Here is a 27307-nt window from a genome sequence, read left to right as displayed (position 1 = left end):
ATTTTATGTTTTTTTGCTGGACAGGAAAATAAAACAACCCTTCCTCTGTGGGTTTCACGGTCTCTTCCTGAATTATTGGCCTTAGAATAAAGGCAGTGGCAGTTCCAGTCTTGTTAACTTATTCCAACATTTAAACAAAAGAAGAAACTGATGGAGGTATTCGACAGCGTCAATCCTCGGGCTCTACTGTAAGACCAAAAATGCAGCAACCATTATATTACAACTGCAAGATAATTTTCCTCCCCTTCATTGGCCACTGCCATTCGCTAGTAAAAAATATCACATAGTTCTGAGGGTAAAGTCTCCTTATCCTTATCCTTCAGTAGCTGTGTAGGATGGGGAAGAAATTCTCTTTCTGGGCCTTATTTTCATAGTGTTTGTCAAAGTTATGGACATGCCCTTTGTTCAATTCAAAGAAAACACTGTCCAATCAATTCTTGGCTGAATAAAAACAAAGGGGTTGATACTGAAAACAATGTAACTAGGCAGGAGAGGCTCCTGCCTGGTAAAATCACTCTGACTAGCATACAGCAGATATTGTGTGGCACTTAACCAGACAGTATTGCTGAATATCTGTTCTGACCGCTGCACTCTCCAGTCAGTGCCTGGGGGTAGAGTCAGGATGGATTTGGAAGTTTTCCAGACATCGGTCTTATTCAGTTCTAGTGACTGGATAACTATCCAGCCAAGTGGGACCACAGAAACAGTTGTCCTAAGTTGCCCAGATAGTTTTCTGGGTGTGGCACTGAATATTGGCTAGCACTTAGATATCTTCTGGCAGCCATGTGATACCCAGATATTCAGTACAGTGCCCAGATTAGGCCCGTCATTGAATATCTGGATCAAATTCTGCCTGTATCAGTCGGTGCCTTAAAAATCGCTGACCACCACCAACTGAATATTGGATCCAAATTCTTTACTCGGTGCATTAAGCGTAACAAAAATGAATGCAATTCACATTCTTGGGTATGAATTTAGTATATGTTGGAAACCTCCTAGCTTTTTTCTCTAAAGCTGTGGACTCCTGGTGGACCCAGGGTGTATGCCTGTTGAAGCAGACTGATCTTCTGTTCTTCTGCACATCAGAGCCTCTTGTTTCTCTTCAGTCTTCCTCAACTTCTGGAACCTGTAAAACAATCTCTAAAGAACATTCATATTCCAGTCTTCTTCCAGGTTCTAATAAACCTCTTTGGGATGATTGAATGGACAATCCCAGTGTCTTCACATTACTGGCTCATAGAACCACCTGGGGCTGTAGGCCTCCCCCCCCCCCCCCCCCCCAAATAAACCTCTCTTTATCTTTACCTCTTCCATTAGCTACCTTGGTGGAGGAATAGTCTAATGGTTAGTGCAGTGACCTGAGGATCAGGAGAAATGGCTTGAATTCCCACTGCATCTCCTTGTGACTCTGGGCAAGTCGCTTAATCCTCCATTGCCCTAGGTGCAAAGTAAGTACCTGTATATAATGTGTAAACCGCTTTGATCATACCTTCAGAAAGGCGATATATGAAATCTCATCTCTCCTTTCCCTTCATAAAAGTCCATTCCTTGAGTGACACTTGAGCATTACCAGCATGGGTTTCAGAGTAAACAGAAATGTCTTGAATGTCTTGCAAGTACTTTGGATGATTTCTTCTAAATTTAGGTCTTCTGAGTCCAGCGCTCTCATGGAGGGAGAAGAAGAGATAAAAATCCTCTTTTTTTTCTTGGCACTTTGACCAGGTTAGCACTTAGGATTCAGCTCACATTAGACTAGGAATTCCTCTCCTGACTCCTATGACCTCTGCAAGAGTGTCTTTCTCAGATGCAAGGTTACATATGCAGGCTGCCAAAATGCTATGTCATTGCAATTGCAGATAGAACATTCTAGCCCATGCTCCAGAAAGTAGATGCCAATTAAATTGTAATAGTAGGCAGTACATTCAGAAATTTTGAGCCAATAGAATTCAATAGGAGTTTTTGGAGGGAAGTATAAAATGCCAGTACAAGAGAGGAGCCAGGCCTTTCTGAGTTTATAAGTACATAAGTGTTGCCATACGGGGACAGGCCGCAGGTCCATCAAGCCCCGTATTCTGTTTTCAACAGTGGCCAATCCAGGTTACAAGTACCTGGCAAGATCCGAAAACATTACAATACATTTTATGTTGCTTATCCTAGAAATAAGCAGTGGATTTTCCCAAGTCCATTTTAATAATGGCTTATGGACTTTTCTTTTAGGAAGCTATCCAAACCTTTTTTAAACCCCACTAAGCTAACTGCTTTTACCACATTATCTGGCAAGGAATTCCAGAGTTTAATTACAGGTTGAGTGAAGAAATATTTTCTCTGATTTGTTTTAAATTTACTACTTTGTAGCTTCATTGTGTGCTCCCCAGTCCTTGTATTTTTAGAAAGAGTAAGCAAGTGATTCACGTCTACCTGTTCCACTCCACTCATTATTTTATATACCTCTATCATATCACCCCTCAGCCATCTTTTCTCCAAGCTGAAGAGCCCTAGTCACTTTAGCCTTTCCTCATAGGGAAGTCGTCTCATCCCCTTTATCCTTTTCGTCGCCCTTCTCTGTACCTTTTCTAATTCCATCATATCTTTTTTGAGACGTGGTGACCAGAATTGCACACAGTATTCAAGGTGCGGTCTCACCATGGAGCGATATGAAGGCATTATAACATCCTCATTTTTAATTTCCATTCCTTTCCTAATAATACCTAATGTTCTATTTGCTTTCTTTGCTGCCGCAGCACACTGAGCAAAGAGTTCCAAAGTATCATCAACGATGAGTCCTAGATCCTTTTCCTGGTTGGTGACTCCTAACGCGGAACCTTGCATCACGTAGCTATAGTTCGGGTTCCTTTTTCCGACATGCATCACTTTGCACTTGCTCACATTAAACATCAACTTCCATTTAGATACCTAGTTTCCCAGTCTCGTAAGATCATTTTGCAATTTTTCACAATCCTCTTGCAATTTAACAACTTTGAATAACTTTGTGTCATTGGCAAATTTAATTACCTTACTATTTATTCCCATGTCTAGATCATTTACAAATATGTTAGAAAGCAGCAGTCCCAACACAGACCCCTACGGAACCCCAGTATCTACGCCTCTGCTCCTTCTACCTGTACTGTCTCACTCAGTTTCACTTAGATGGACTAAATTATCAAACAACAATGAACTCAATACCATCATATTAATTTTAAAGTGATAGATGAATCCTCAGATAGCCTATGAGCTTATATCTGTGTGCTGCACCATATATAATATATCTTTTCACCAATTGTGTTTTTATTTCTTCTTCTGATATTACTCTTAACAAATCTTAGCAAATAACCTGTCCTTTTCAGGGCACAGACCGTGTAAGTCTGCCCAGCACTATCCCCGCCTCCCGCCACCAGCTCTGCCACCCAATCTCGGCTAAGCTTCTTAGGATCCATTCCTTCTGAACAGGATTCCTTTATGTTTATCCCACGCATGCTTGAATTCTGTTACCGTTTTCATTTCCACCACCTCCCGCGGGAGGGCATTCCAAGCATTCACTACTCTCTCCGTGAAAAAATACTTCCTGACATTATTCTTGAGTCTGCCCCCCTTCAATCTCATTTCATGTCCTCTCGTTCTACCTCCTTCGCATAGCCGGAAAAGGTTCGTTTGTGGATTAATACTTTTCAAATATTTGAACGTCTGTATCATATCACCCTTTCAGAACTCCATGAAGAGGTAAGAGAAATTGGCAACCGTTTGGCTGAGACGGAGGAACAGATGGATGCAATCACAGATGAGGTAAAAGAGTTGCAAGCAGATCTTAAGTGAGAGAAGCAGCTGAGTGGTGAGATGGAGCTTGCATTGAAAGATCTAAAAAACAGATCCTGGAGATGTAACCTGCGCTTTAAGGGTGTACCAAAGGAAGATCACTATAAGGATTGCATCAAAGTGGTTCAGGAATTGTGTGATTTGTTACTGAACCCAAGAGAGCAAGCGCATGATAAGACTCACCCTGCTCCTATGGTTCTGGATAAGGCCCATAGGAGCCTTGGGCCTCAAAGGAGCTCTGTGCCCCGGGACATTATAGCATGCTTTCATGAATTTAATGTGAAAGAGGAAGTCTGGAGGAAAGCCTGTGCCTCAGGGGAGATTGTATGGAAGAATTGTAAAGTGCAAGCTTTTCAAGATTTAGCCGGTCGATCCCCCAGCGGCGGAGGGATTTTAAGGAGATGACTGGATACCTACAAAATATCGCTGGCTTTTCCCTTTTGGAATACAATTCAGTGTTGGTAGTCAATCGAGAAGGGTTCAAACTAAAGCAGGGGCCTGGAGGGCTCTTTGGGAGCTGGGGTGCTCCGATATACCAGCCAAAGCTCAAGCGGCCCAGGGCCAAAGTCAGAGCTCTCCGGGACCGTGTGCTCTCAGTGGCAGAAGGTTGGGGGCGGCAAAGCACGCTCTCCCATCGAGTCGCAGGCTGCGCGATCTGCTTCAACTTGACTTACCTAGAGACTGGACACTTTCTATTTACAGAGTGGGGGGGGGGGGGGAATCTCAAAGGGGTTGTTGCATTTGAGCTTACTCTACGATTGGAGAATGAATGACTTAAAGGTGGTTGAAGTGAATGATGAACTATATATGTTACAGTAACTTGGCTAAGAAAAAAAAGTGGGTGTACCATCAACAGATATGTTTTAGGAGGCCTCCAGGGCGAACACATTTCCTCCGTGTTTTCCCTGGCCGGAGGATGTATACTTCCCATGGTCTCGGGGGACACACAAAATTCAATGACAGGCCTTAGGTTGCCCACCCCTTTGATAAGAGGTCCTTCCTTTATTCCTATAGGAGTTCCCACTGAGAATGATATAGAGGAGCAGCAAGTAGGATACCCCACCGAGAAATTCACCAGAGTCTTAATTCCCTGCTTAAGGGGCTAAGGGAGGAGTAGGAGCAGCAATAATACAGGGGGGCTGCCAGTCTATTAATCAGCTGTCCCCTGGAGCCTGAGGAGAAGGACTGAAGTGTTCCCATCTTGTAGTAAACTGTTCAGAGAAGTCAGTCTGATCCATAAATGTCCTCTAAAGCAGAAAGTCTGGTCATAGGGAGACTGGATCCTAAACCTTAGTCAGGGAAGAGCAAAGCTTGAAGCTGCTGTCATCTGTAGACCCCAGCTGGGGAAGGAGTTGAAGGCTGCAAGCAGTGACATAGGTTAGTGCCAGCTTCATATCTGTGTCAAGGGATAATTCACCCACCTACGTGTTTATCCTTGACCTGTTCACAAGCAAGTTTCCAGAGAACTAATTACTACTACCATTGGGATAAGAGCATTACTCATGAAGAGAAATACCAGAGACTCAGTATTTCAGCTAATATACTACATCAGCTAAACTGAAGGGAGAAAGACTACAGAATATCTGGGAAAGACTTGGAAATGTAATGTTAAAGAGTAAGGAGTTACTGTATATCTACCACCTACTGAATGTTGAAAATGCTACAGTTGGAAGTATGTGAAATTCCTTCAAGGAGACCTTCTAGTATTTCCTTAATAGTTTATAGTTTATTAAAACTTTTATATCGCCCAAACTGACTTGCAAAACTGGACGATTTACACACAATAAAAACATACAGGTAGCAGTGTGGAAAAGAACTACAAAATTCGATAGGAAAGAAAATAAAAACAGTCATACCGAGATACTTGCAGCAAAACAAAGATAAAAAAAAGAGTAAAGGCGGGGACCAGAGAGGAATATGCTGAAGGGGTTACAAAGTAGGTAAAGCAGGGAAAGGAGATGGGTAGGGAACAGTGACAAACTGCAAACTCCTGGACAACAATTGTTACGATCAATGTTGCCTTCGATTTACCTTAATACTATGGACAAATTACCTTTTGCATTTTATTTCTCTTATCTTTTACATACTTGTTAAATACTGGAATGCCCATTAGAGGGACCTTTTATCTTAAATCCACTCTGTCTCCCGTGCGCTTTTGCTATTTTTCTTTATGTGGTAATGTGAGCAAGGGCGGGCTCAGAGCCCAAATAAAATGGAGCCACACAGCGGGTTAAGTTGAACAAAAATTATATTTATTAAAAGTCTTAGGAAAGGGGTCCTATTCGGTTCACAGATGAGGGAGAAAGTAAACACAAAACTAGCCTGAGGTGTAAGAATATCCTCCCATGGCCCGCTCCCGCAGGTCCATGGCATGCACTATTGTCTCTCAGCAAGGCAGCATCCTTTGCCTGACTCTGGTCTCAGTCCTCAGAGTTACAGTACAATCTTTAGCAAATAACATAGGCCAGCCTGTGTCCGGCTGGGTCAAAGATACAAGTCTGCAAGGTCCCAAGTTAAACTTGGTCTACCTGATGGTCGTGGCTGCAGTTCACACATACATGGTGGAAGCATATGCAGTGGCACGTTTGCTGCTTCCCTCTGGGCCTTCTTAACATAGCTATGCCCTGAATATTTATACTTCATGGGTCACACCCTTCTGGCTCTACCCCCTCCCATGTCACTTCCCCCCTGTGCAGGACTTTGAATTTTAAGGTTCAGCCACTGTGAAGGAGTGTCATTGAAGGAGAGTGGTAGCATTCTATAGACTTCCTAACTGTGCGCCTAACTCTTTAATGTCAATATAGTAACTTCACTAAGTAGTAGGGGGAACCCTTTATGGTCTGTGTATCCAGGTTTAAGCTGGGAAGGAAAGTACTTTTTGGCCATAGACACTACATTTTGATTATCTTCCTGCCTCTGAGGTGGTTCTTAGCTCCTACTGCTGTGAGCAAGGCTGGTTTTAGCAATTGCAGGGCCCTGTGCAGACCAGTTCAGTGGCCCTTTCCCCCATCTGCCACCATAAGCCATAATTTTTCAGAGTTTAAAAGGAGGTTTAGAGCTCTTGGAACTCCACCTCACCCCATACCTTGATGTGGATCCACCACGTTTCAGTAGAGAGCGGCAGCAGTTTTCATATCCCGCCAGCTGCCGAGCCCAGAGCCTCCTCGCTGCTGCATCCCGCCCTTGAGGAAGCAGGAAGTGACATCAAAAGGGGGTTGGATACAGCAACGAGGAGGCTCTGGGCTCGGCAGCTGACGGGATATGAAAATCACTGCCGCTGCCTGATGCTCTCTACATTAAGGTACGGAGCAGGGATGTGTTCTGAGACAGGAGGACAGATGTGCCAGAGATGCGGGACCCCTAGGAGTGCAGGGCCCTGTGCGACCACCTTTGTCACCCCTGCCTAAGACTGGCCCTGGCTGTGAGGCACTGCTCAAAACATAGCAATGAGTCTTCATATCTCTTCCCACTTTCTTAATGGTGAATACCTTTTGCCTATTCCCACTCTATGATTTCAGATGCCACAAGGGATAGCTTACATCCCGGAAACCATAAGAGGCTGAGTTAATTTCTGAGCTGTGACACACACTTAATTAGTAAGGGGCTTCTCTTATTACCCCTTACATCTGTTTCTTCTCTTGTGCCCTTTACCCCCCTTATAGATCTTGCATTTAGCTGGCTGTTGGATCTAAGAGTAAAATAGTCTATTCTCTCCCCCCCTTGAGGTAAATTGCATCACAGATTTGCTTCTTGCATACAGTACACACACACATAGCCATCCTGCCTTCAGCATCACTCCTGACCACATGAAACATGATAAGAACACCACCATGGATCTCGGTATACTTGTGATAGGTCATGGATGGCATTAAAGCTTAAAGGCACAGTCTTCTTCCAACTCCTACTATTGGTGTATTGGTACATTGAATGTTAAAGGTCACATCCTTATAGATGGTTATAGTTTTGGACAGGGATTACAAGTAATATTTTTTTTAATTCCTTTCCAGTCCCATTTACAGTTATTAGTTTTAACTTTGAGATAAGCACTATTCTCTTGAATCTAATTACAGGATCCTACCAACCAAACTTTTGTCAAGCACACATGTCACATTTGAAGAGGAGGGATGGCCCTACATTCAAAACCACCCAGAAACTTTTCCCTGATTTTATTTCCTCCTCCAAATTTATTTAGCCAGTCATTATAGAAATGGTCCTGAGTCAGGCCACTCATCAGGGTTTCCTCAGAAACCCTGCAATTGTGGATCCTGAATTTGACTGCTAGAGCTCTCTCCCCACAGGAACTATGGACGTTTCCTCTGAAGTAATCCCAACCTCGATCAACCCTGGGAGCAGTGTCCTCCCCTGGGAATTGAACCCAGGTCCTCTGTGTGATAATATTCAACACCACTACTAAGTGACTGGGCTGACCTGACATATCCAGAAGTTATCCTGTTCACTTCTAGGGATATAACTCAAATGTAGCTGACGACATGTAAGAACTTATAGGATATAACTTGTTATCAAGTCAGTTTTTGTCTTCTTTGTTTGTCTAAACCTGTTGCCATATGTAATACTGCCAGCACTGTATCCCCCTACCCCCACCATATTTTATCACCAGGCTTTGCAATAATCTAAACAAGAACCATAACCAGTAAAGTTGTTTCCCACACATCTGGGCTCTTAGGTCCCTGTGGTCTTGCTGGCTCCTACCAGACCACGACCAACCTGCAATCACCAGTCCAATTAGTTTCTGAATAATTTTAACACAGTGCTATCAACCCAATAAAATCACAATAATCTCCACTAGTAAACCTTTTCCATTTAAGGTAGCAAAATAATTTTCCTCTTAACCTTAATGATACCCCTTAATATTTTTATTGCTCACGCTAAAAGGATCATCTGCCAGATATACACAGGATCCTTTGTAAGATTTGTTCAAGTTTGCTTCTAATATGTTGAATAAAACGATGATCAGGGCCGCTGAGAGACAGCCGGACCCGGGGCTGTGCTGCAGCTGCCGCCGCCCCCCTCTTCCCCCTTACCTTCCTACATCTCCTCCTCCCTCGGTCTGTCACTCTCCTGCTCCTGTATGCCGGGTCCCAGGTTATCGTGTTAATGCAAACACCCGGGTCTTGACACACAGGAGCAGGAGAGAGACAGGCCGAGGGAGCAGAACCTTTTGCCTACCTCTGGAAGCCTTGCCGGCGCTGGGTCCCCCTTGGAGGCCGGGCCAGGGAATCTTGCCCCCATCTCTCGGCAGCCCTGTTGATGGTAGTCTAATAAGACCTATTTGTGTTGTTGATCCCTTACTGATGGTTACTAATAAGGCCTCTCCTATTTTGTAATGGCTTTGAGTATTTTACCCAGAATATATATTGGGTTAATCAATCTATAGTTAGTAAATAACTGAACATATAACATTCACAGTAGAGGAATAAACAGAAACATTTTTTATTACTGACTTTATACCTTATTATATTTATTTGTCCCATCTGATACTATATTGTATAATTTCACTTCTAGAAAATCTAAATAAGAAAGAGATATACAACAAGTTGAATCCTGGTGTAATTAGGTCACCTAACTTTCATCATCGTTCTCCAAACAAACCACAATCCATTTTCATCCTCATAAAAATATCAAATCAAAAACTTAACTGCAAAGATTCTTTCTTCATGCAAAACAATCACAATAATCCACAAAAGACTTTCTGTATGCGATATATTTTTTAATAATAAATTATTGTAAAATGTAATTTTATTTAGAATGCAAAGAACAGCAGAGTTTCAAACAAATCTAACAATATATTTCCTGGCTGCGTGCCTCAACCTGGCCAGTAGTTTTACCTGTATAAACAGGCTTCCTCAGGAGGATTTTGAGAAAAACTAAAAATAGAAATTAAACATAACCTTTATTGAAGATTTAGGAAAAAAGCATTACATATGTTTTACATACCTCTTAAAGCAATCACAATATATTTTGACAAAAATTCTTTTTTATCTATATCAACAAGTCTCAGTCGGGAAGGAACTCCTCATTTCTCCTGTGAATCATTGAAAAAACACTGCTACATGAGTTCCAGTACAGCTGGCTTTTATCCACTCACCACATGCATGAAATTCACAAAAAAACGTGCCAGTCAATTTCAGAGTTCAGACCCTGGGGAGTCAGAGTATACAGTGGAAAAAGTATTTAGATCCTTTCAGCAATATGGAGACCACATGTGCCCTTCGTCAGTCGTAAAAGAAGCTGCTCGTCAGTGACTGATTCGAAGAACATGGCGTACTTGGCAGCTTTTGTAAAATCTTTTCAATCGAGTTCTGTGTCCACTTTGCAGTAGTTGTAAGTTGTAAATAAACTTAAAGTTGTGCCTTTTAGAATATTTGGTATGTGTTATATTATGCTGTATTGATTTATTTTATATGATACAAATTGCATTGAGTCTCTTTGATACTGCCCACTGGGAGTGACTGCACAATCCACCTGTATTCCAGGCTGAGAGGAGATCTCTCCGGAGTAGTAGGCAAATTCAAAAGGACTCCCAAATACATATATACACAGGAAGTCACTAAAGTGTGATAGTTCAGGATCCTTCTGTCCACCAGTTGCCCTCAATTTGCAGCAAGACATCAGCAGTCCTCTTCTACCTAGTAGGGATGGTCATTCTTTTGTAATGATATCTGAAATGTCAGCAACATAGCCCATGTCAACGCATGTTGTTATCAAATTAAAACGAGCAGAAATAACATGAAAAATCATGTTTTATTATTTGCTGATAATACTGCACACTATTTGCAAAGAGGAAGCCTATTGTACAGGTGTATATAGGGCCGGATTCTATAAATGGGGTCAAAAAAACAAAACAAAAGAACAAACTCCACGTTCCAAAGTGCAAACAACACAGTGGAGATGAAAGGCAAGCCAATGGTGCGCTTAAGTCCTTTAATAAATATCTTCACAAGATAATAGCAACTCAACGACTCAACATGGGGCGTGTTTCGGCTTGAAAGGCCTTCTTCAGGAGTCTTGTAACATCTGTCCAATGAGTATATAAAATATTAGTTTGCTTGGAAAATAAAGCAAAAACTCCGAAAGAAAGTGTGCTGCAGTTTAAAAACATAGCGCTGTCAAAATGGTCTGATGTCAATGCTGGGAATTCTACACTGAATAGCCAGCATCTTTTTTGAAAGTCTATTGACACTGGCTATTCAGTGTGGAATTCCCTGCATCAGCATTATTATTATTAATTTAGATTTTGCTCACACCTTTTTCAGTAGTAGCTCAAGGTGAGTTACATTCAGGTACACTGGATGTTTCTCTGTCCCAGGAGGGTTCACAATACCTGAGGCAATGGAGGGTTAAGTGACTTGCTCAAGATCACAAGGAGCAGCAGTGGGATTTGAACCAGCCACCTCTGGATTGCAAGAGTGGTGCTCTAACCACTAGGCCACTCCTCCACTCCACAGCATTGGACCATTTTGACAGTACACCACTGGCTTGCCTGTTGTCTCCACTGTGCAGGGCTGGTCCTAGGGTCTCTGGCACCCCCTGCAGACTATGAGTTGGCGCGCCCCCCCCCCCCCGCATCTCCTTTCTCTCTTCTCCCACCCTGCCCCTGTCCAGCGATTCTCCTTCGCCCCCATCCCCTTCCCATTTATGGCCACCTGCCCGCCCTCTTCTCCCCCCAACATTCCCCTTTTTCTTCTTGCCACCCTGCGTTGTTTAAGTCTTTTTTAATTTACCTCCGTCCCAGCAGCCGCATCATTTGAAAGCCCTGCCCCGTCTCTAGCCTTCCCTCCCTTCGTGAGTTCATTCCCTCAGAGTCCCGCCCTCGAGGAAAAGACATCAGAAGGCGGGACTCTGCGGAACGAACTCACGAAGGGAGGGAAGGCTAGAGACGGGGCAGGGCTTTCAAATGACCCAGCTGCTGGGACGGAGGTAAATTAAAGATTTAAAGCCCCAAGGGCGGTGCGGTATGGTGGCGCAGCGCCGCAGCAGTACTGTTGAAGGCAGGCGCCCCCCCTGCGGTGCTTACCCCGCTTACTGGGTTTGACCGGCCCTGCCACTGTGTTTTGTTTGCTCAAACATGGGTGCCAGAAAAGATCGGCACTAAATGTGATTCACCCTTTATAGAATCGCACTTAATGCCAATTCCCACTCTTATTCCCTGATGCTATATATGGCACCTGAAAATCCGCACGGAAACGGAAGCATATTCTTTAACAACGCACATAACTTAATTGGTTAACCAGCTAATCAGCGCTGTTAATCGGATGTTAAGCAATTTTCAGCACTAAGTGGCATTAATTGAGATTTACATGCACAACTCACTAAGCGTATTCTATAACTTGGTTCGCCTAAATTCTAAATTGCATAGTTGAAAAAGGGGCATGGCCATGGGCAGGGCAAGGATGTTTCTAAAATCTATGCACATTATTATAGAATACACCCGATCTGTGCCTAATTTAGGCAATCAAATTTAGTAGCGTGGCAAGCCGCTCGTCATATTCTATATACTGCATGGGAATTTAAGTCTCTTCTATAAAATTTAGGCATACTTCATAGAATATGCTTAGGTGTAATTTTTCAGGTGCCATATATAGAATCTAGCCCTTAATGCTTAACTGTGAGTGCCAGGCTTATGTCTGCTGAAACCAGGTGTAAATGCTGACACCGACGCTGGGCATACTGACCCATTATTCTGCAAGAATATGTACAACTTCTGGAACACCCCTTCCATGGCCACGCCCCCAGTTGAGTTGCGTGCTATGGGATTTGGGCACCAAGCATGATACAATATTGAGCAGCTAGATGTGTGCGCACATCCTAATTTATGCCAGTTAACATCAATAATTGATTGTTAGCGGCCAACTATTGCTTGCTAAGGTCTCATTAGTCAGTTAACGTGTGCTCGTATCTCGGGATGCGCCATATATAGAATTCAGGGGATAGTGTAACTCTCACCAGCTTTGCTCCCGTGATGAAAAAATGGCCAAATGAATATGAATAAAATAAACATTCCTGGAAATGACACGGGAATCAACACAAAACAAAAATGTTCTGGTTGCCCATCCCTAGTTCCTAGTAGACATGCTGCATCTAAATTCCGTACATTGTCAGAAGCAGCCATCCAGACAGTTCTGCTATTAGGTCTTTCAAATTCTGTTCAGACCTCCTAGAGGGTCACAGCATTTTATCCTGGGTTCCAGGCTACCTACATGTACAGAGTTGTAGATTTATGAGTGCCCAGTGGTGCACAGACACAACAAAGTTAAAAACAGTAGGATCAATTTTTAAATGGACTTGTACAATCACAGGTGTCCAGTGAATGTTTATGTTCACTATCTGTATATTTTCAAATGCTATACAGATACTGTTGAGTCAAAAATCTCTTTTACTGGCTTAACACTATCCATATAGTGAAGGGGCTGAGAGAGAGGGAGGAAAGAGGGAGGAGCTGCTAAATGATGCAGATAACTTTAACACTCAGCCGCTATCGAGATATCTATGGGCCCGTTATTCAGCCTATGGCGGTCAGCAAATTAAAAGATGCTGACCACTACAGCCTGAAATTTAACCCAGATATTCAATACCTGACCTAATCTGAGCATTGACATTGAATATTCGGGTATGGCCGGCCGCTGCAGTTTATCCAGGTCCTGGCCGATATTCAGACCGGTGCCTGGATAAAGTTAGGACAGATTTTTACTGTCCTAACTTTCTGGCACTCATCTGAATAGTGGACTAAAAATTGCCACTAACTGGGTAAGTCCTGGCTTTACCTTGGCTCAGCACCTGGACTTCCCTAGTACTAACTGAATGTTTTATTGTACTCCGCCTTCTTTAACTTGGCTTTAGAGCCTCTTGCTTCTGCTGTTACAGAGACTGAGAGCATTGTGAGGGTATATTATTATTATTTTTTTTTTTGGGGGGGGGGGGGGGGGGTGTATAAATTGTCTGCTTATGCAGATGACTTTTCTTTATATGCATATGTAGTCCTTGACTAATCTACGGCTTTGATTGATGAGTTTTCCAGAATATATAGTTATAGGATTAATTGGGGAAAGGCATTATCTATACATACCCATAAGCAGCATCTGAGTGGCTTACCTTTTGTGTGAGCTCCTGACAAAGTTGAAATGTTTGGGAATGTAGTATGCTAATTCTGTGGAGTGTTCTTTAGAACATAGGAGCCATTTTAATAAGCTGCGTTAGACACTAATACGCGCCTAATGCAGCTTAAAATGGCATACCGCGAGATGGGCTCAGGTATCCTGTGGTAAGTGCCAAATCAGCACCCGCTAACTGCGTGCTAAAAAAGATATTTTTGAGGGAGCATGTCAGGGGCAGAGAGTGGGCGTTCCTGTGCTAACCAGTTACCACAGCTACATTACCATACGCTAACTGGTTAGCGCAGGATTGCTATGTGAGCCCTTACCACCTACAAAATTGGTGGCAGTAAATGCTCACATGGTTATTTGTTTAATGGCCACACACTAATGGCAACATTAGTGCACAGCCATTAATACAACAAATAGAAAATTGGACATTTTGGACTAGATTCTATATATGGCGCCTGAAAAGTCCATGTGGAAAAAAATATGCCTAGGCATATTCTCTAAAGTACGCCTAAATTTAGATGTACTTTATAGAATAGGCCTAAATTTCCACGCGGTTTATAGAATACGCTGAGCGCCCATCCACGCGACTAAATTTAATCACGGGAAGTTATGCCAAGTAAAACTTGATTTAAATCCCAATGCCTAAATTAGGTGTGGACCAGGTGTATTCTATAACAACATGCATAGATTTGAGAAACGCCCACAACCTGCACATTCCATGCCCATGACCACGCCCTCTTTCCAACTATGTGACGTAGAATTTACGCACATCACTTTGCAGAATACACTTAGTTCTACGCATAAATTCTAATGCCAATTAGTGTCAATGATTGCTTGATAAGTGGCAATTATCTGCACCGATTGGCTTGTTAACTAATTAAGTTGCGCGTGCAAATCCAGAATACGAACAGATTTGCGTACGCAACAAAGTCACACTATATAGAATCCAAGGGTTTATGATTGTAGTAAAAATGGCCTTAGTGCATGGGAAAGACCCGCATAAGGCTGAGCTAAGGCCAGTTTTTGCTGCAGCTTAGTAAGAGGACTCCTTAATAAGGAGTTAATGCTGAGAATGGTTGATGGAAAATCTAGAACCAATCCCTCAATGTATTGCCAGGGCCCTGATCTTAGAGAAGTGTCTAAGAGGGAAAAGGTTTTGAAGAGTATATGAAATTTCAGTACAGGCTGCACCTGCAGCAGAGCATTTAATCTCAATGAAACAAGTCACCGGTCGGCTCACATGACCGCTCGATACATCATGAGTCTCCCGCATTAATTCCAAGATTTTTAAACATATTTTATTGAAGATATTTTTTGTATCATAGTCCAAAAGTCTGTGATAAACTGAATGAGAAAACGTTGTGGACACAAGTTCTTTTATATAAAGAAGATAATTTAAATATATATGCAGTCAAAACCAAGCACCTCCCTAATAAAGATAAACAGCAACCACTTATCTTGGTTATAAGTGATCACCCTTATATCTGACATGGTGGGGCATTTGGATGCTATAAAGATGGTTCTGGCACCTAAGGGAAATTATATTTTGAATTTGAGCCCTCTTCCATATCGATTCCTGGTTTGTACATCAGTTTTTTTTCAGGGACATAAACTTTAGATTTTTGAACAGCTTGAGAGGGAGTATAATCTATTATTATTTGGATTTGCTCACACCTTCTTTGGTAGTAACTCGCGGAAAATTACATTCAGGTACACTAGTTAATTCCCTGTCCCTGGAGGGATCATGATCTAATTTTGCACCTGAGGCAATGGAGGGTTAAGTGACTTGCCCACTATCACAAGGAGCAGCGGTAGCAGGATTTGAAGCAGGCACCACTGGATGTCAAGCCCGGGGTTTTAACCACTAGGCTACTCTTCCACTCTGATTTACAAGCTAAGCATTACTATCAATGGATACAACTGAAGCATTGTTTGCAATGCTTGCCCAATTGCTTGATATGATTTCTGAATTAAATAACTTTTGTATGGGTCTAGTAGATTCTTCTACGAAGGCATCTAGGGTATATAGGAAGATGAAATCCTGTTGGGGATATACTCGTGTTGCTTTTGAGTGACTTTGGGGGAGGGTCTTTATAGGCCGCAGTGGGAGGATTTTTGGACTAAAGTCTGCAGGCCGTTGCTATCAGCAGTGGTTACTCAGTTGCTTCATCGAGCCTTATGGACTCCTTTCAGAGTTGCAAAATTGGGAGTTGGTAGTTTTGAAAAAATGCTGGTCCTGTGGATCTGCTGTGGGAACTTTATCTCATATGCTGTTCACCTGTGTGAATTTAAAACAGTTTTGTGCACTAGTAGGGGACAGGATCAGAAGCGTTAGGAATACGTGCTGAACTTAGCTACAAGGTTGTTGTATTGTGTTCAGTGGCTTTGTCTCATTTATTAAGTAATGAAAAGGCAAAGTTATTTGATGTGTTTATGGATACAACAATACAGTCTATATTGTCTGAGTGGAAAGGTAATTCGGATTTGTCTCTGAATGTGTGGTAGAATACTGTTTGTCTCCTCAGGAAATAGGAAGTAGGAAGTATGAAGAAGTTGCTGCTGTTAAGAGAATGAGCTTTCCAATATTCAGAAGGGTCTGGACTCCTCTGGATTTGTTTTGTCAACAGATTAATACATAGAATTTGGCTGTTGTCAAAAGGGACTTTGTATTGTACTTGTTAGACCTGGGTCTTTGGGATTTTAGTATATTATATTGTATTTGTTTCAACATCTTTGCTTTTGAAAATAAATAAAAAGCTTAAACTAAATTTAAAAAACAAAGAAAGACATTTTAACCTTAACTTCCCAGTGTGGTGACTGTTGTTATTTAACAGTGCTAGACTGCTGAGACTCTTATCAAGTTTGGGATTCAGTAAGTGCCCAGAATCAATTGGTTACCCAGTTATTTTTCCTTTGAATAGCTCTGTGTATATGTTTCAGTTCTTAGCTTTTATATATTGTGTTTGTCCTTCTTGAATTTAATCCTATTTATTTCCAAACTTCTGTACAACTTGCCAAGATTATTTGGAATTCGAATTCTACCCACCAAGTTGCCCTCAACTCCTCCAAACATGCTACCTGAGTTCACGTTGCCATTCAGTCACCTCCATTGGACAGTATCCATAGGCGGTCGGTGGCCCAACTGTTTGGCGAGGCTAAAGGGGGTGGGGTTAGAGGTGGGGCCAGGGGTGGAGCTTAAATCCATAATTGTCTGATAACATACATACAGAAAAAAATAAATAAATAAAAATAAAAGTCACAATTAATACCTTTTATTAAATTTAGATATTAGATATGTATCATATGTCAAAGAATAAAGTGGTTGCTCAAAGCATATTCTAAGCACAATCGCTCAACTGCAAAACACTATGCACAACTTTGTGCAAAAACACACTCAGAACCTTACTGTACCATAAATATTACACTGGGCAGAACCTAATACACCAATATACCACCCATACGGAAAATGCAGACCGTCAACAATATGAAACAAGGGATCATATCATCACAATTCTCATGTAGAGCCACAAAACACCCTAATTCATGTTTAATGTGGGATAAAATGCCATAAATAAGTAAATAAATATAAACTGTTAATGTTGAGCACCTGATTCTCAAAGTGGACATATTCCAAACACTATAATGAAAATAAAATGATCTTTTCTACCTTTGTTGTCTGGTTGTCCGATTCTGCTGCTATCTGTTCTCAGTGCAGGTCAGGAAGTCATCCTCCTTAAATATCTCCCTGGCAACCCAGCCAACCCCCCCTCCCCCTGCTCTCCCAGCAGTAAGGTAAACAAACCATAAACCAATTTCTACAATTGGTTACACAAGGCTAGAGGGCTTTCACTGCAGCTCCTGCTGTGAGGATGGAGGTAAATCAACAATTTAAACCTCTCAGAGCACAGCAGGGGAGGCTTAGCCTGTCCAAGCCTCTTATACCGGGCGCCTATGACAGTATCTTTACTGGATTCCATAAATGCCACTGCATATACACCTCAGAGGGTTGTAGGCCCTAAGATGCTGCTCTGGCACAGAGGCATAGCTACAGGGGTCCATAGGGGCCTGGGCCCCCCACTTTTGTCTCAGGCCCCGTCCACAACTGGAGTACTCATTGAATGGCTGGCGGAGGTGCCTAATCCCCGCTAGTAGATAAGACCTGCTGTCCAAACGCGCCAGTGCTTCCTCAGAAGTTGGTGGCCACCTTTCCAGCTACATATACTGGCACTCCTTGTGTATGCTCAGTTTATACACTAACTGAGCATGCGCAAGAATTGCCGATGTTGGCAGCTGGAAAGGAGGCTGCCGCTGACTTCTTTGCTGCTGAGGCAGCACTGGGGAAGTTCGGACAGCGGATCTCATCAGCTGGCGGGAATTGGGCATCCCTGCCAGCAAAGGTAAGATTATTAATGCAGTGATGGCAGCAGTAAGAGTGAGCAGGGAGAGGAAATGCATTGCTCCCAAGTCTACCTCTGTGCCCCCCCCCCCAAACAAAAATCAATGTTCTCTATGCCTCTGCTCTGCTCTGGCAATGAACATATAATCTGCAGTGCTCCTGGCTGAATAGAACTTTGTGTGTATATGTTGTACCCCACCTCCAGCAAATTGGGAAAAGGGTGGGCTAAAAAATAAATGTGATGTGATTATGTTTATATATCCTGTTCCAGGGGAGCTAAAGTTCACTCCATGAAGGCCATAAACAGGTAAGGGTCTCAGGATATCTTCAATGGATATTGTCACAGGCAGGGCTTCACTGGTCAGGATTTGCTTCCTTCCTCTGGGTTTTTCCATTAGCAGAGGTCCACCAAGAACAGCTATTTTAAATAAGATTCTTTTCCAAAAGGACAATGTTCTTTATTAGGAAAAACCAGGAACCACCTTCTGTGGATTTCATGTACAACATGGTTTAAAGATACCCTCTTTCTCAGGAATGTTTAGGGGCTTAAATCTTATTAGCACTTCAAACTAAAAACACAGCCTTGACTTGAGTAGTCCTATTCCCTCTGCAGTACTTGCGCTAGAGTTACTGGAAAAAGAATGAGGAGAATGCCTCCTTTTTAGTCTTTGTACTTCAGGGGTATGGGCCCTGCTAGGGTCTTCCTACCCCCTCTTTCCCACTTTCTCTGCTTTGAGTTCAATCAGTTTATAACCATCATTTTCAGTTTCAAACTCTTCTCAAAACATCCAAGGTCCAAACAATGGAAAAATACAGCCCTGGATTTAATCAATAGCCCACCAAGGCTGGGCAGCCACCTCCCTTGCAGTGTTTTACTTTATCATGTTGGCCCACCCATGCTTCTCTAGTGCAAATAAATTCAAAATGTCCCCAGATCCTGGAGAGAAATGTAGTCAAATGAAAATAATGAAAAACTTATTTCCGCAGACATGCCAAGTCACATGCATTTGATGTGTGTTACATTCATCTGGCCCCCTTCTTCAGCTCACACGCATAACCATAATAACCTCAGGCATTGCCGATCGCTCCTTTGATTCGCTGAACAGATGCTGCTTCCGGCCAGTATGGGGCCTTACTTCTGCCACTCCTGCCTCTTCTAACAATATTTCTGGTTTCTGGAGGTGGGAGTGAAATAAGAAGGGCTCCACTTTGGCCAGAAGCAGCGTCTATTCAGCACTATGGGCGGCAGCCTTAAGCGAGTTCGGCAGATCACAGGAGTCAGAAAAGTCAGAGATGCTGGTTGGGCCGCTGGGGAGCAGGGGAAGGAAAGGGAGAAAGTGTTTGGGGAGGGTGAGCAAGAGAAGAAGAGATGTCAGGATGGTGGGGTGGGGTGAGGAAGAGAGAGAGAAAGAGATGCCAGGAGGGAGGGGGAGGGAGAGAGAAAGAGAGAGAGATGCCAGGGTGGTGGGGAAAGAAGGAAGAAGGAGATGTGATGGGACCAACATGATTAGAAAAGTAAAATTACCAGACAACACTGGTAGAAAAAGCTTTTTTTATTTTCTATTTATTGATTAGAATATGTCAGTTTTTGGAATGTACATATGTTAGAGCTGGTTTTAGACATGGCAAGGGCCCATGAGAGAAATCTCACTTATTGGCCTTAAATCTCCAGCATTGGGATGGGCCACCCTTGGTTTTCCCTGCCCTTCCTCTTCCTTCTCTCTAACTGCCTGTGTTTTCAATCTCCACCCTAGAGGGCACTCCTTCCTTTGTTTCACAACTACAAGCTTAGGGAATCTGGAAACCCCACCCCTCAGCTTATCCTTGACTTCCTCACAATATTCTTGAGATAGACCAGCCTGCCCGTCTCTAGCCTTCCCTCCCTTCGTGAGTTCGTTCCCTCAGAGTCCCGCCCTCGAGGAAATGACATCAGAAGGCGGGACTCTGTGGAACGAACTCACGAAGGGAGGGAAGTCTAGAGATGGGCAGGGCTTTCAAATGACGCGGCTGCTGGGACAGAGGTAAATTAAAGATTTAAACCCCCAAGGGCGGCGCGGTATGGTGGCGCAGCGCCACAGCGGCGCCCTTGAAGGCAGGTGCCCCCCTGTGGTGCTTACCCCGCTTACCGGGTTTGACCGGCCCTGTGTGTGTGTGATCAAAACCAAGAACTCCTGAGGGTTGTTACTTGCCCTGCCAGAGTTTTCTGCTTCTACTGCCAATGAAAACAATGTGTTAGATTCATATACGCCTCAACTTCTCACTGCCACAGCACCTGAAGCACCATGAGACCATAAGGTCTTGCCACCTCTACCAAACCAGGATGCCTCCTTAAGCCACAAGGCTAGCATGTGCTACTGCGTAAGTGGTCTTATACATTTCCTTCAGGACTCTCCATTCCCCTGAGACTTTTCATTATCTCTTTTACTCCTTTATACGTTCAGGGTTGGTTTACCCCCAAACGGAAACACCATTGCCCATCTCTTCTCTTTACAGATCCTAGGCGTGTCCTCTGTGTCTCCTCCTGCTTCTCAGGTCTAGGATCCCCTGTTGTTTTCCTGTTTCCACAACTGCTGTACTCCTTTCTCCTCCTTATTAGAAATAGTGGTGAGCTGGTTCCCAGTTCTAGTTTACACCTCAAGCAAATGCAGAAACCTCAGCAGCCCTGTCACTGCTCGCCACTTTACTCTTCTTGCATAGGTGTCAGAATTGGGGGAGCCACGAGTGCCATGGCACCCCCAAAATTTTCCCTCTATGCTGCGTGGTTGCGCAGCAGACACACTAGGACTTGACCCATTCCCTTTCTGCCACCATCCTCGCTGCAGCAGCAGCGGCATAACAAAGTCTAAGTGATTGTGGGGCCACACGGATCATACTTGCGCTGTCGGTCCTGCCCCCTTCAACATCACTTCCTTTTCTGGGGCAGAGCCGGCAGCTACGAGTATGAACAGTGTGGCCCCTTGATCATTTTATATTTCTTTTGCCACTGATGGGTTAATTGAGCCTGTGACTATAAGTGGATTACAAACTGCTGACTGCCGCAGGCTGAATATTTTTCTTATTATTGCTACAATACAGACAGAGAGGGTAATGCAGTCAGAGAAACCAAAAGAAAAAAGCAACCCTGGGCCTTCAAGACTAGGACAACAGGAGTACTTTATTAGCCAAAGACCCGACACGGGCCGTGTTTCGGCGCCAGCAAGGCGCCTGCCTCAGGGGTCAAATTGTAGATATAATAGCGTACAGATGTCAAAGCGCAAATGCCAAAGGAAAGGTGAGGATGGGGGAGATATCACACAGCTGAATACGGTAGAATTCACTCTGCCACCATGGCCGCTCCTCCACACCAGATACCCCAAGCTGGGCCTTTGCCTGCCACAGTACACAACACTCTGAGGGAAATCAATCGCTGCTGCTGCTGCTGCTACCAGTTGTTATTTTAGTTTCATTTCAGACTTAGAAAAGTCTGAAATGAAACTAAAATAAAATAGCACTTCTCACGGAGGTTTTTCAGGCCAATGATGAGGAAGTCCAACTCCTAAGTGATTTTTTCATAAATCAAGGGGTTTCTCAAGGCCTTTTCCTCCAAAGATATACAAGTGTATTTGCTATAAGTTTTGAGAACCTTTTATTAATTTACATTTGTCTGACATATCTAAGTATCTCACCCCATCTCTATTGTTTAACAAAACAAAACCGTCCAGAACTAAAACTAAGACGTTTTGAGCTAGACCTGTTTTTATAACGAATAAGGCACAAAAAGTTGCACTAAATGACCAGATGACCACTGGAGGGAATCAGGGATGACCTCTCTTTACTCCCTCAGTGGTCACTAACACCCTCCCACCCTCCAAAATGTGATTAAAAACATTTCTTGCCAGCCTCAGATCTTATATTCAGGTCCATTAGAACAGCGTGCAGGTCCCTGGAGTAATCTAGTGGTGGGTGCAGTGCACTGCAGACCGGTGGACTGAGGCCCATACCTCCCAATACCTGTTATTGTGGAACAAACTGTGAGCCCTCCAAAACTCACCAGAAACCCACTGTACCCACATATAGGTGCTCCTTTTACCTGTAAGGGCTATGTTAGTGGTGTACAGTTGGGGGTGGTGGGTTTTGGGGGGGCTCAGTAGACAAGATAAGGGAGCGATGGTGAGATGTGTGTCTGGCAGCATTTTATGAAGTCCACTGCAGTGCCCCCTAGGGTGTCCTATTGCTTTCCTGGGATGTCTGGGGGACCAGTATAATAAAAATGCTGGCTCCTCCCACAAAACAAAAAGACAGACATTTTTCTTTTTTGAAAATTACCTTTCCTATTCAGATTTTGGATGTTTTTTTGCAAAACGGCCAAAGTCGGACTTAGACGTCATATCGAAAATGCCCCTCCACAGCACCCTTCAGGCAAACAAGACCATCATTGCAGCTTACAATTCTAAAATCAGCAACACATGCATAATAATAATTATAATCATCGTCATCATAATAATAGTAATCAGAAAGACAAATCATGTTATAGAAAATTTGCAAAAGAACTCATCCTTCCACCCATCATTGCAGAATTCCCTCGAAAGCACATTGAAAAAAAAAAACAGCAGAAAGCTCTTGTTTCCCCGTCCTAAATCCACCACTATTGCCATCCATTTTCTAGGCTCCTCAATTTATGAGTTTAGTGAAATTTTGATCTTACAGTTAGGAATTCAGCCCTAGTAAAGTTTCTGAGAGGCCAGTTTAAGAGCTTAACTCTCAAAAGTTAGGGGCATAGATCCTTCGACTATCAGCCGTCCTATGTTTAAAATGTGCAGATGCAAAACCATCTTTATTTACCTTTTACACCCAATAAAGTTTGACATCTCTAGAAGCAAGTTTTAAACCACAGAATGAATTGTCTTTAGGTATTGTACAACTCCCTTTAAAACTGGTTTAAGACCCGTTTTAAAGATATTGCAAGGACATTTAATGAAGGCTAGGCTCATTATGAACAAAGATTTTGCAGGAAAGATGTTTGGTATTTATTGGCTCTGAAATGCTAACATGGCTTGAACTCTGTTTAGATCTTCCTGAAAGCAGTGTGGTCTGATTGGGCTGTGATACTCCCTTTCTTTGCAGTGGTGTTGGTGTGCCTACTGAGATACGCTCATGTCATTGAGTGCTGTGGTCCATCCCTTCTCAATACATTGGCCTTGGTAATTGGCTGGATCTGTGCTGCTGGCCTCACCATGATTGGCAATTTCCAGGTAAGAATTTTACATGAGAGCAGGTAGGTGCGAGAGTGAGGGGCAGCTGGGGAAAGGTGAATAGAATATTATGGGTAAGTAGACAATGTATGTTGTCTAAATATAAACCTGTGTGAACTCATGTAGATACAACCCTCTTTGGGGTGTTATTGGGGTACCTAACACTTAGCATAAATTCTAATGGGAATAGGTCTCTGGTAATACAAGCCTTAGTGAGTGATGTGTCAGAAACAAGTGTGTTCCCTCTTATCTTTAGATCCAAGCTCACTACACCCTAAATAATAGAAAGAACTAACTCAACAACCAAGTATTATAAAAATAGAGTATGCATTTATTCACAACAGCAGCAAAGATAATGTGCAAAGAAGGAAAGAATAAAGACACAAGAAGTCTTATCATAGAAACAGCTCAGAGTAAGCACACATAAATCCCTAATTAGACTCCTAAGTAAAAGAGTCACACTGAGCCCACAGGACTTATACAAAAGTACATGGTAAACATACAACCTGATGCAGATTTCTAGCTAGTGGCAGCGTGTTCCTCAGATGTTCAGTCAGATTCAGTGCTGTCTGCTCCTTGGATGAAATGTCAACACAGCAGCCTCTTGCCTCAGATAAGATCCCCTTTTTATACAGAAATTATGGGCTTGGGGTGATACACACACAACTTTGTTTTTCCCAAATATTGTGGTTTCAAGGGACAACTGATTGTCTCACTGGCACCACACTGAAGGAGTTACCTTGACAAAAAGCCAGGGTTTCATAAACAATGAGCATATTGCCAGCCATAGCGTCTCTCCAGCTGCAAGGGTAATTCCAAGAGTCCTTGGCTGTTCTGGCCATGATGCCAATGCTAATAACTACCTTGTTATTCTAGCACATCAGGACCCTTGTCAGCAGTCTTCAGCAAATAATAGGCTTTGCAATGGAAGATGGAATAAACTTGAGTCTGCATTTTTGAAGTCAGGTTATTAATGCTGGATAGTGCCATGTATTATAATCCCATGTAGCTTTGTTATATAGGAACATATATAGTTCTTCATAGTTCTTGTTTTGTTCCTACACCTACACACTCTGGGTACTTGGAAGCTTTCTTTGAGATCATCCCTGAAATACCATGTTCTGCTGCTTTGGTATTTCATGCTTAAGTGTTTATTAGAAACGCTCAAATCAATACTGAGTTCCAACATTACAATGTGTCTTTTTTTCCATAGAACATATACCCCCAGATTCTATAAACTATAACTAAAATTCCGTGTACATACAGTATAAGCACATGTAGCTGATGTGCATGTGGGACTTAATTGGTTAGCACTGGTAATTGGATGTTAACAAGCAGTTATTGGCACTAATTAGGATTTATGTGCATAACCCGCTAAGCCTTTTTCATAAAGTAAAGACATTCCTCTTTGCTAAGACTTACCCCCCAACTTACCATGTTGATTGATGCATCCTTTGTCCCTTACCCTGCCTAGTTCACGCTGTTAGTTTCTCCTCCCCTATTTGCTTCTTTTATGCTTGCCTAAGCTTTTAACTTTGTACTCTTATTTAATTCTCTGTAAGCCACATTGCGCCTGCATGAGTGGGAAAATGTGGGATATAAGTAACCCATCAAACATATAAACGGCGAGTGACCGACTCACTCGCAAATGCGCAGTAGAGACTTCCCTCTCTGTCCCGCCCCCGCGTCAATACGTGATGATGGCGGGGGCGGGACAGAGAGGGAAACCGCCGCCGAGGTTGTTACTGCTCCCCCCCCCACTCGGAGTCGCTGCCGCTGCCACCCCTCCACCCGGCCCGGGCCCTCTCTTCCCTTCTGAACTTACACATCCATTAGCCGAACGCAGCAACGCACAACAGCTGAGCTGCCCCTTCCTTCTCTCCCTGTGTCCCGCCCTCACTGACGTTACGTCACAGGAGGGCGGGGCCACAGGCAGAGAAGGAAGGGGCAGCTCAGCTGATGTGCGTTGCTGCGTTCGGCAAATGGATGTGTAAGTTCAGAAGGGAAGAGAGGGCCCAGGCCGGGTGGAGGGGTGGCGGCAGCGACCTCGCGGGGGGGGGGGGGGGTGGGGAAGGAAAACCCCAATACCAGCCCATTTTTACAGGCTCAACAGCTAGTAAATAAATAAATAAATCGGAGCATGTGGATCTCAGAAGGGGGCATGGTCATGGACATTCCTAAAATGCACATGCAGTGTTATAGAATATACCTGATCTGTAACTAAATTAGTCTTGTGCTTTTACATCAGGTTTTAGTTGGTGTAAATGACCACAACTAAATTTAGTCACAGGAATGGGCACTATTGGTATTCTATAAACCGTGCCTAACTTTAGGTGAGGTTTATGGAGTAGTGCTAAGCGTGGTTTTGGTGCTGATTTTTTAGTCATCATATATGGAATCTAGTCCATGTGGAGGGGCATAATCGAACGCGAGCGCCCATCTCCTTGGGCGTCTATCTCCGAGAACGGGTACGTGAAGGGGTGGGACAAGCCGTATTTTCGAAAAAAATGGGCATCCATCTTTTTTCCGATAATACAGTTTGTGCCCGGCAAATGCATCGGATTTGTGCGGATTTGAGCTGGGCGGTTTTGTTTTTCAGCGATAATGGAAACCGAAGGCGCCCAGCTCAAAAACGACCAAATCCAAGGCATTGGTTTGTGTGAGGGGCCAGGATTCGTAGTGCACTGGTCCCCCTCACATGCCAGGACACCAACCGGGCACCCTAGGGGACACTTGTAACAATTTAAAATAAACAGTTAACTACCACTGAAGTCCATAGCTCCCTTCCTTTGGGTGCTGAGCCCCCCAAATCCCCCCCCAAAACCCACTGCCCACAACTCTACACCATTACCATAGCCCTTATGGCTGAAGGGGGGCACCTACATGCGGGTACAGTGGGTTTTGGGGGCGGTTTGGAGCGCTCCCATTTACCACCACAAGTGTGACAGGTGGGGGGGGGGGGGGGGGGGGATGGGCCTGGGTCCACCTGGCTGAAGTCCACTGCACCCACTAACAACTGCTCCAGGGACTTGCATACTGCTGTGATGGAGCTGGGTATCGCATTTGAGGCTGGCATACAGGCTGGGAAACAAAGTTGTTAAAGTTGGTTTTTTTTGGGTGGGAGGGGGTTAGTGACCACTGGGGGAGTCAGGGGTGGTCATCCCCAATTCCCTCCGGTGGTCATCTGGTCATTTAGGGCACTTTTTGGGGACTTGTTCATGAAAAAAAAGGTCCAAAAAAAGTGACCGAAATTTGCACTAAAAACGCCTTTCTTTTTTCGATTATCGGCCGAGGAAGCCCATCTCTCCTCAGCCGATAAACACGCCCAAGTCCCGCCTTCACCACGCCTCTGACATGCCCCCGTCAACTTTGGCCGTTTCTGCAACAGATTGCAGTTGAAGACGCCCAAAATCGGCTTTCGATTATACCGATTTGGACGCCCATGGGAGAAAGACGCCCATCTCCCGATTTGGGTCGAAATATGGGCGTCTTTCTCTTTTGAAAATAAGGCAGAAAGGGTAATAACATAAATTGGCACCTCAGGTTAGATGCACCAATGCCATGCACTTTAGCATCAATTCTATAACGACATCTTGACACCAGCATTCTATTATAGAATACTAGTGTAAGGTCGGCATTGGCATACCCATGTGTAGGCGTGCTTTCTTACAATATGTTAGGGCAGGCATAAATTGGCATACCTTGGTGCACCATGTGACATACTTAGTTTATAGTTTTTTTTAATAAAC

The 27307-nt window shown here is 43.5% G+C and overlaps 1 protein-coding gene across 2 annotated transcripts in view; it reads left to right on the top strand.

The window, feature by feature from the left end:
• LOC115470325 (transmembrane protein 150A-like) overlaps nt 1-27307 on the top strand; it is a 261116-nt gene that overhangs the window by 177699 nt on the left and 56110 nt on the right. For both annotated transcript variants that reach the window (XM_030203371.1, XM_030203370.1), the window contains one exon: nt 23431-23558. In XM_030203371.1, coding sequence (XP_030059231.1) covers nt 23431-23558 — 128 coding nt within the window. The remainder of the gene's footprint in view (nt 1-23430; nt 23559-27307) is intronic.

This window comes from Microcaecilia unicolor, chromosome 5 (assembly GCF_901765095.1).
Source record: "Microcaecilia unicolor chromosome 5, aMicUni1.1, whole genome shotgun sequence".
Taxonomy (NCBI): domain Eukaryota; kingdom Metazoa; phylum Chordata; class Amphibia; order Gymnophiona; family Siphonopidae; genus Microcaecilia; species Microcaecilia unicolor.
Note: the sequence above shows the minus strand (reverse complement) of the source record. Positions and strands in the feature narration are given on the sequence as shown.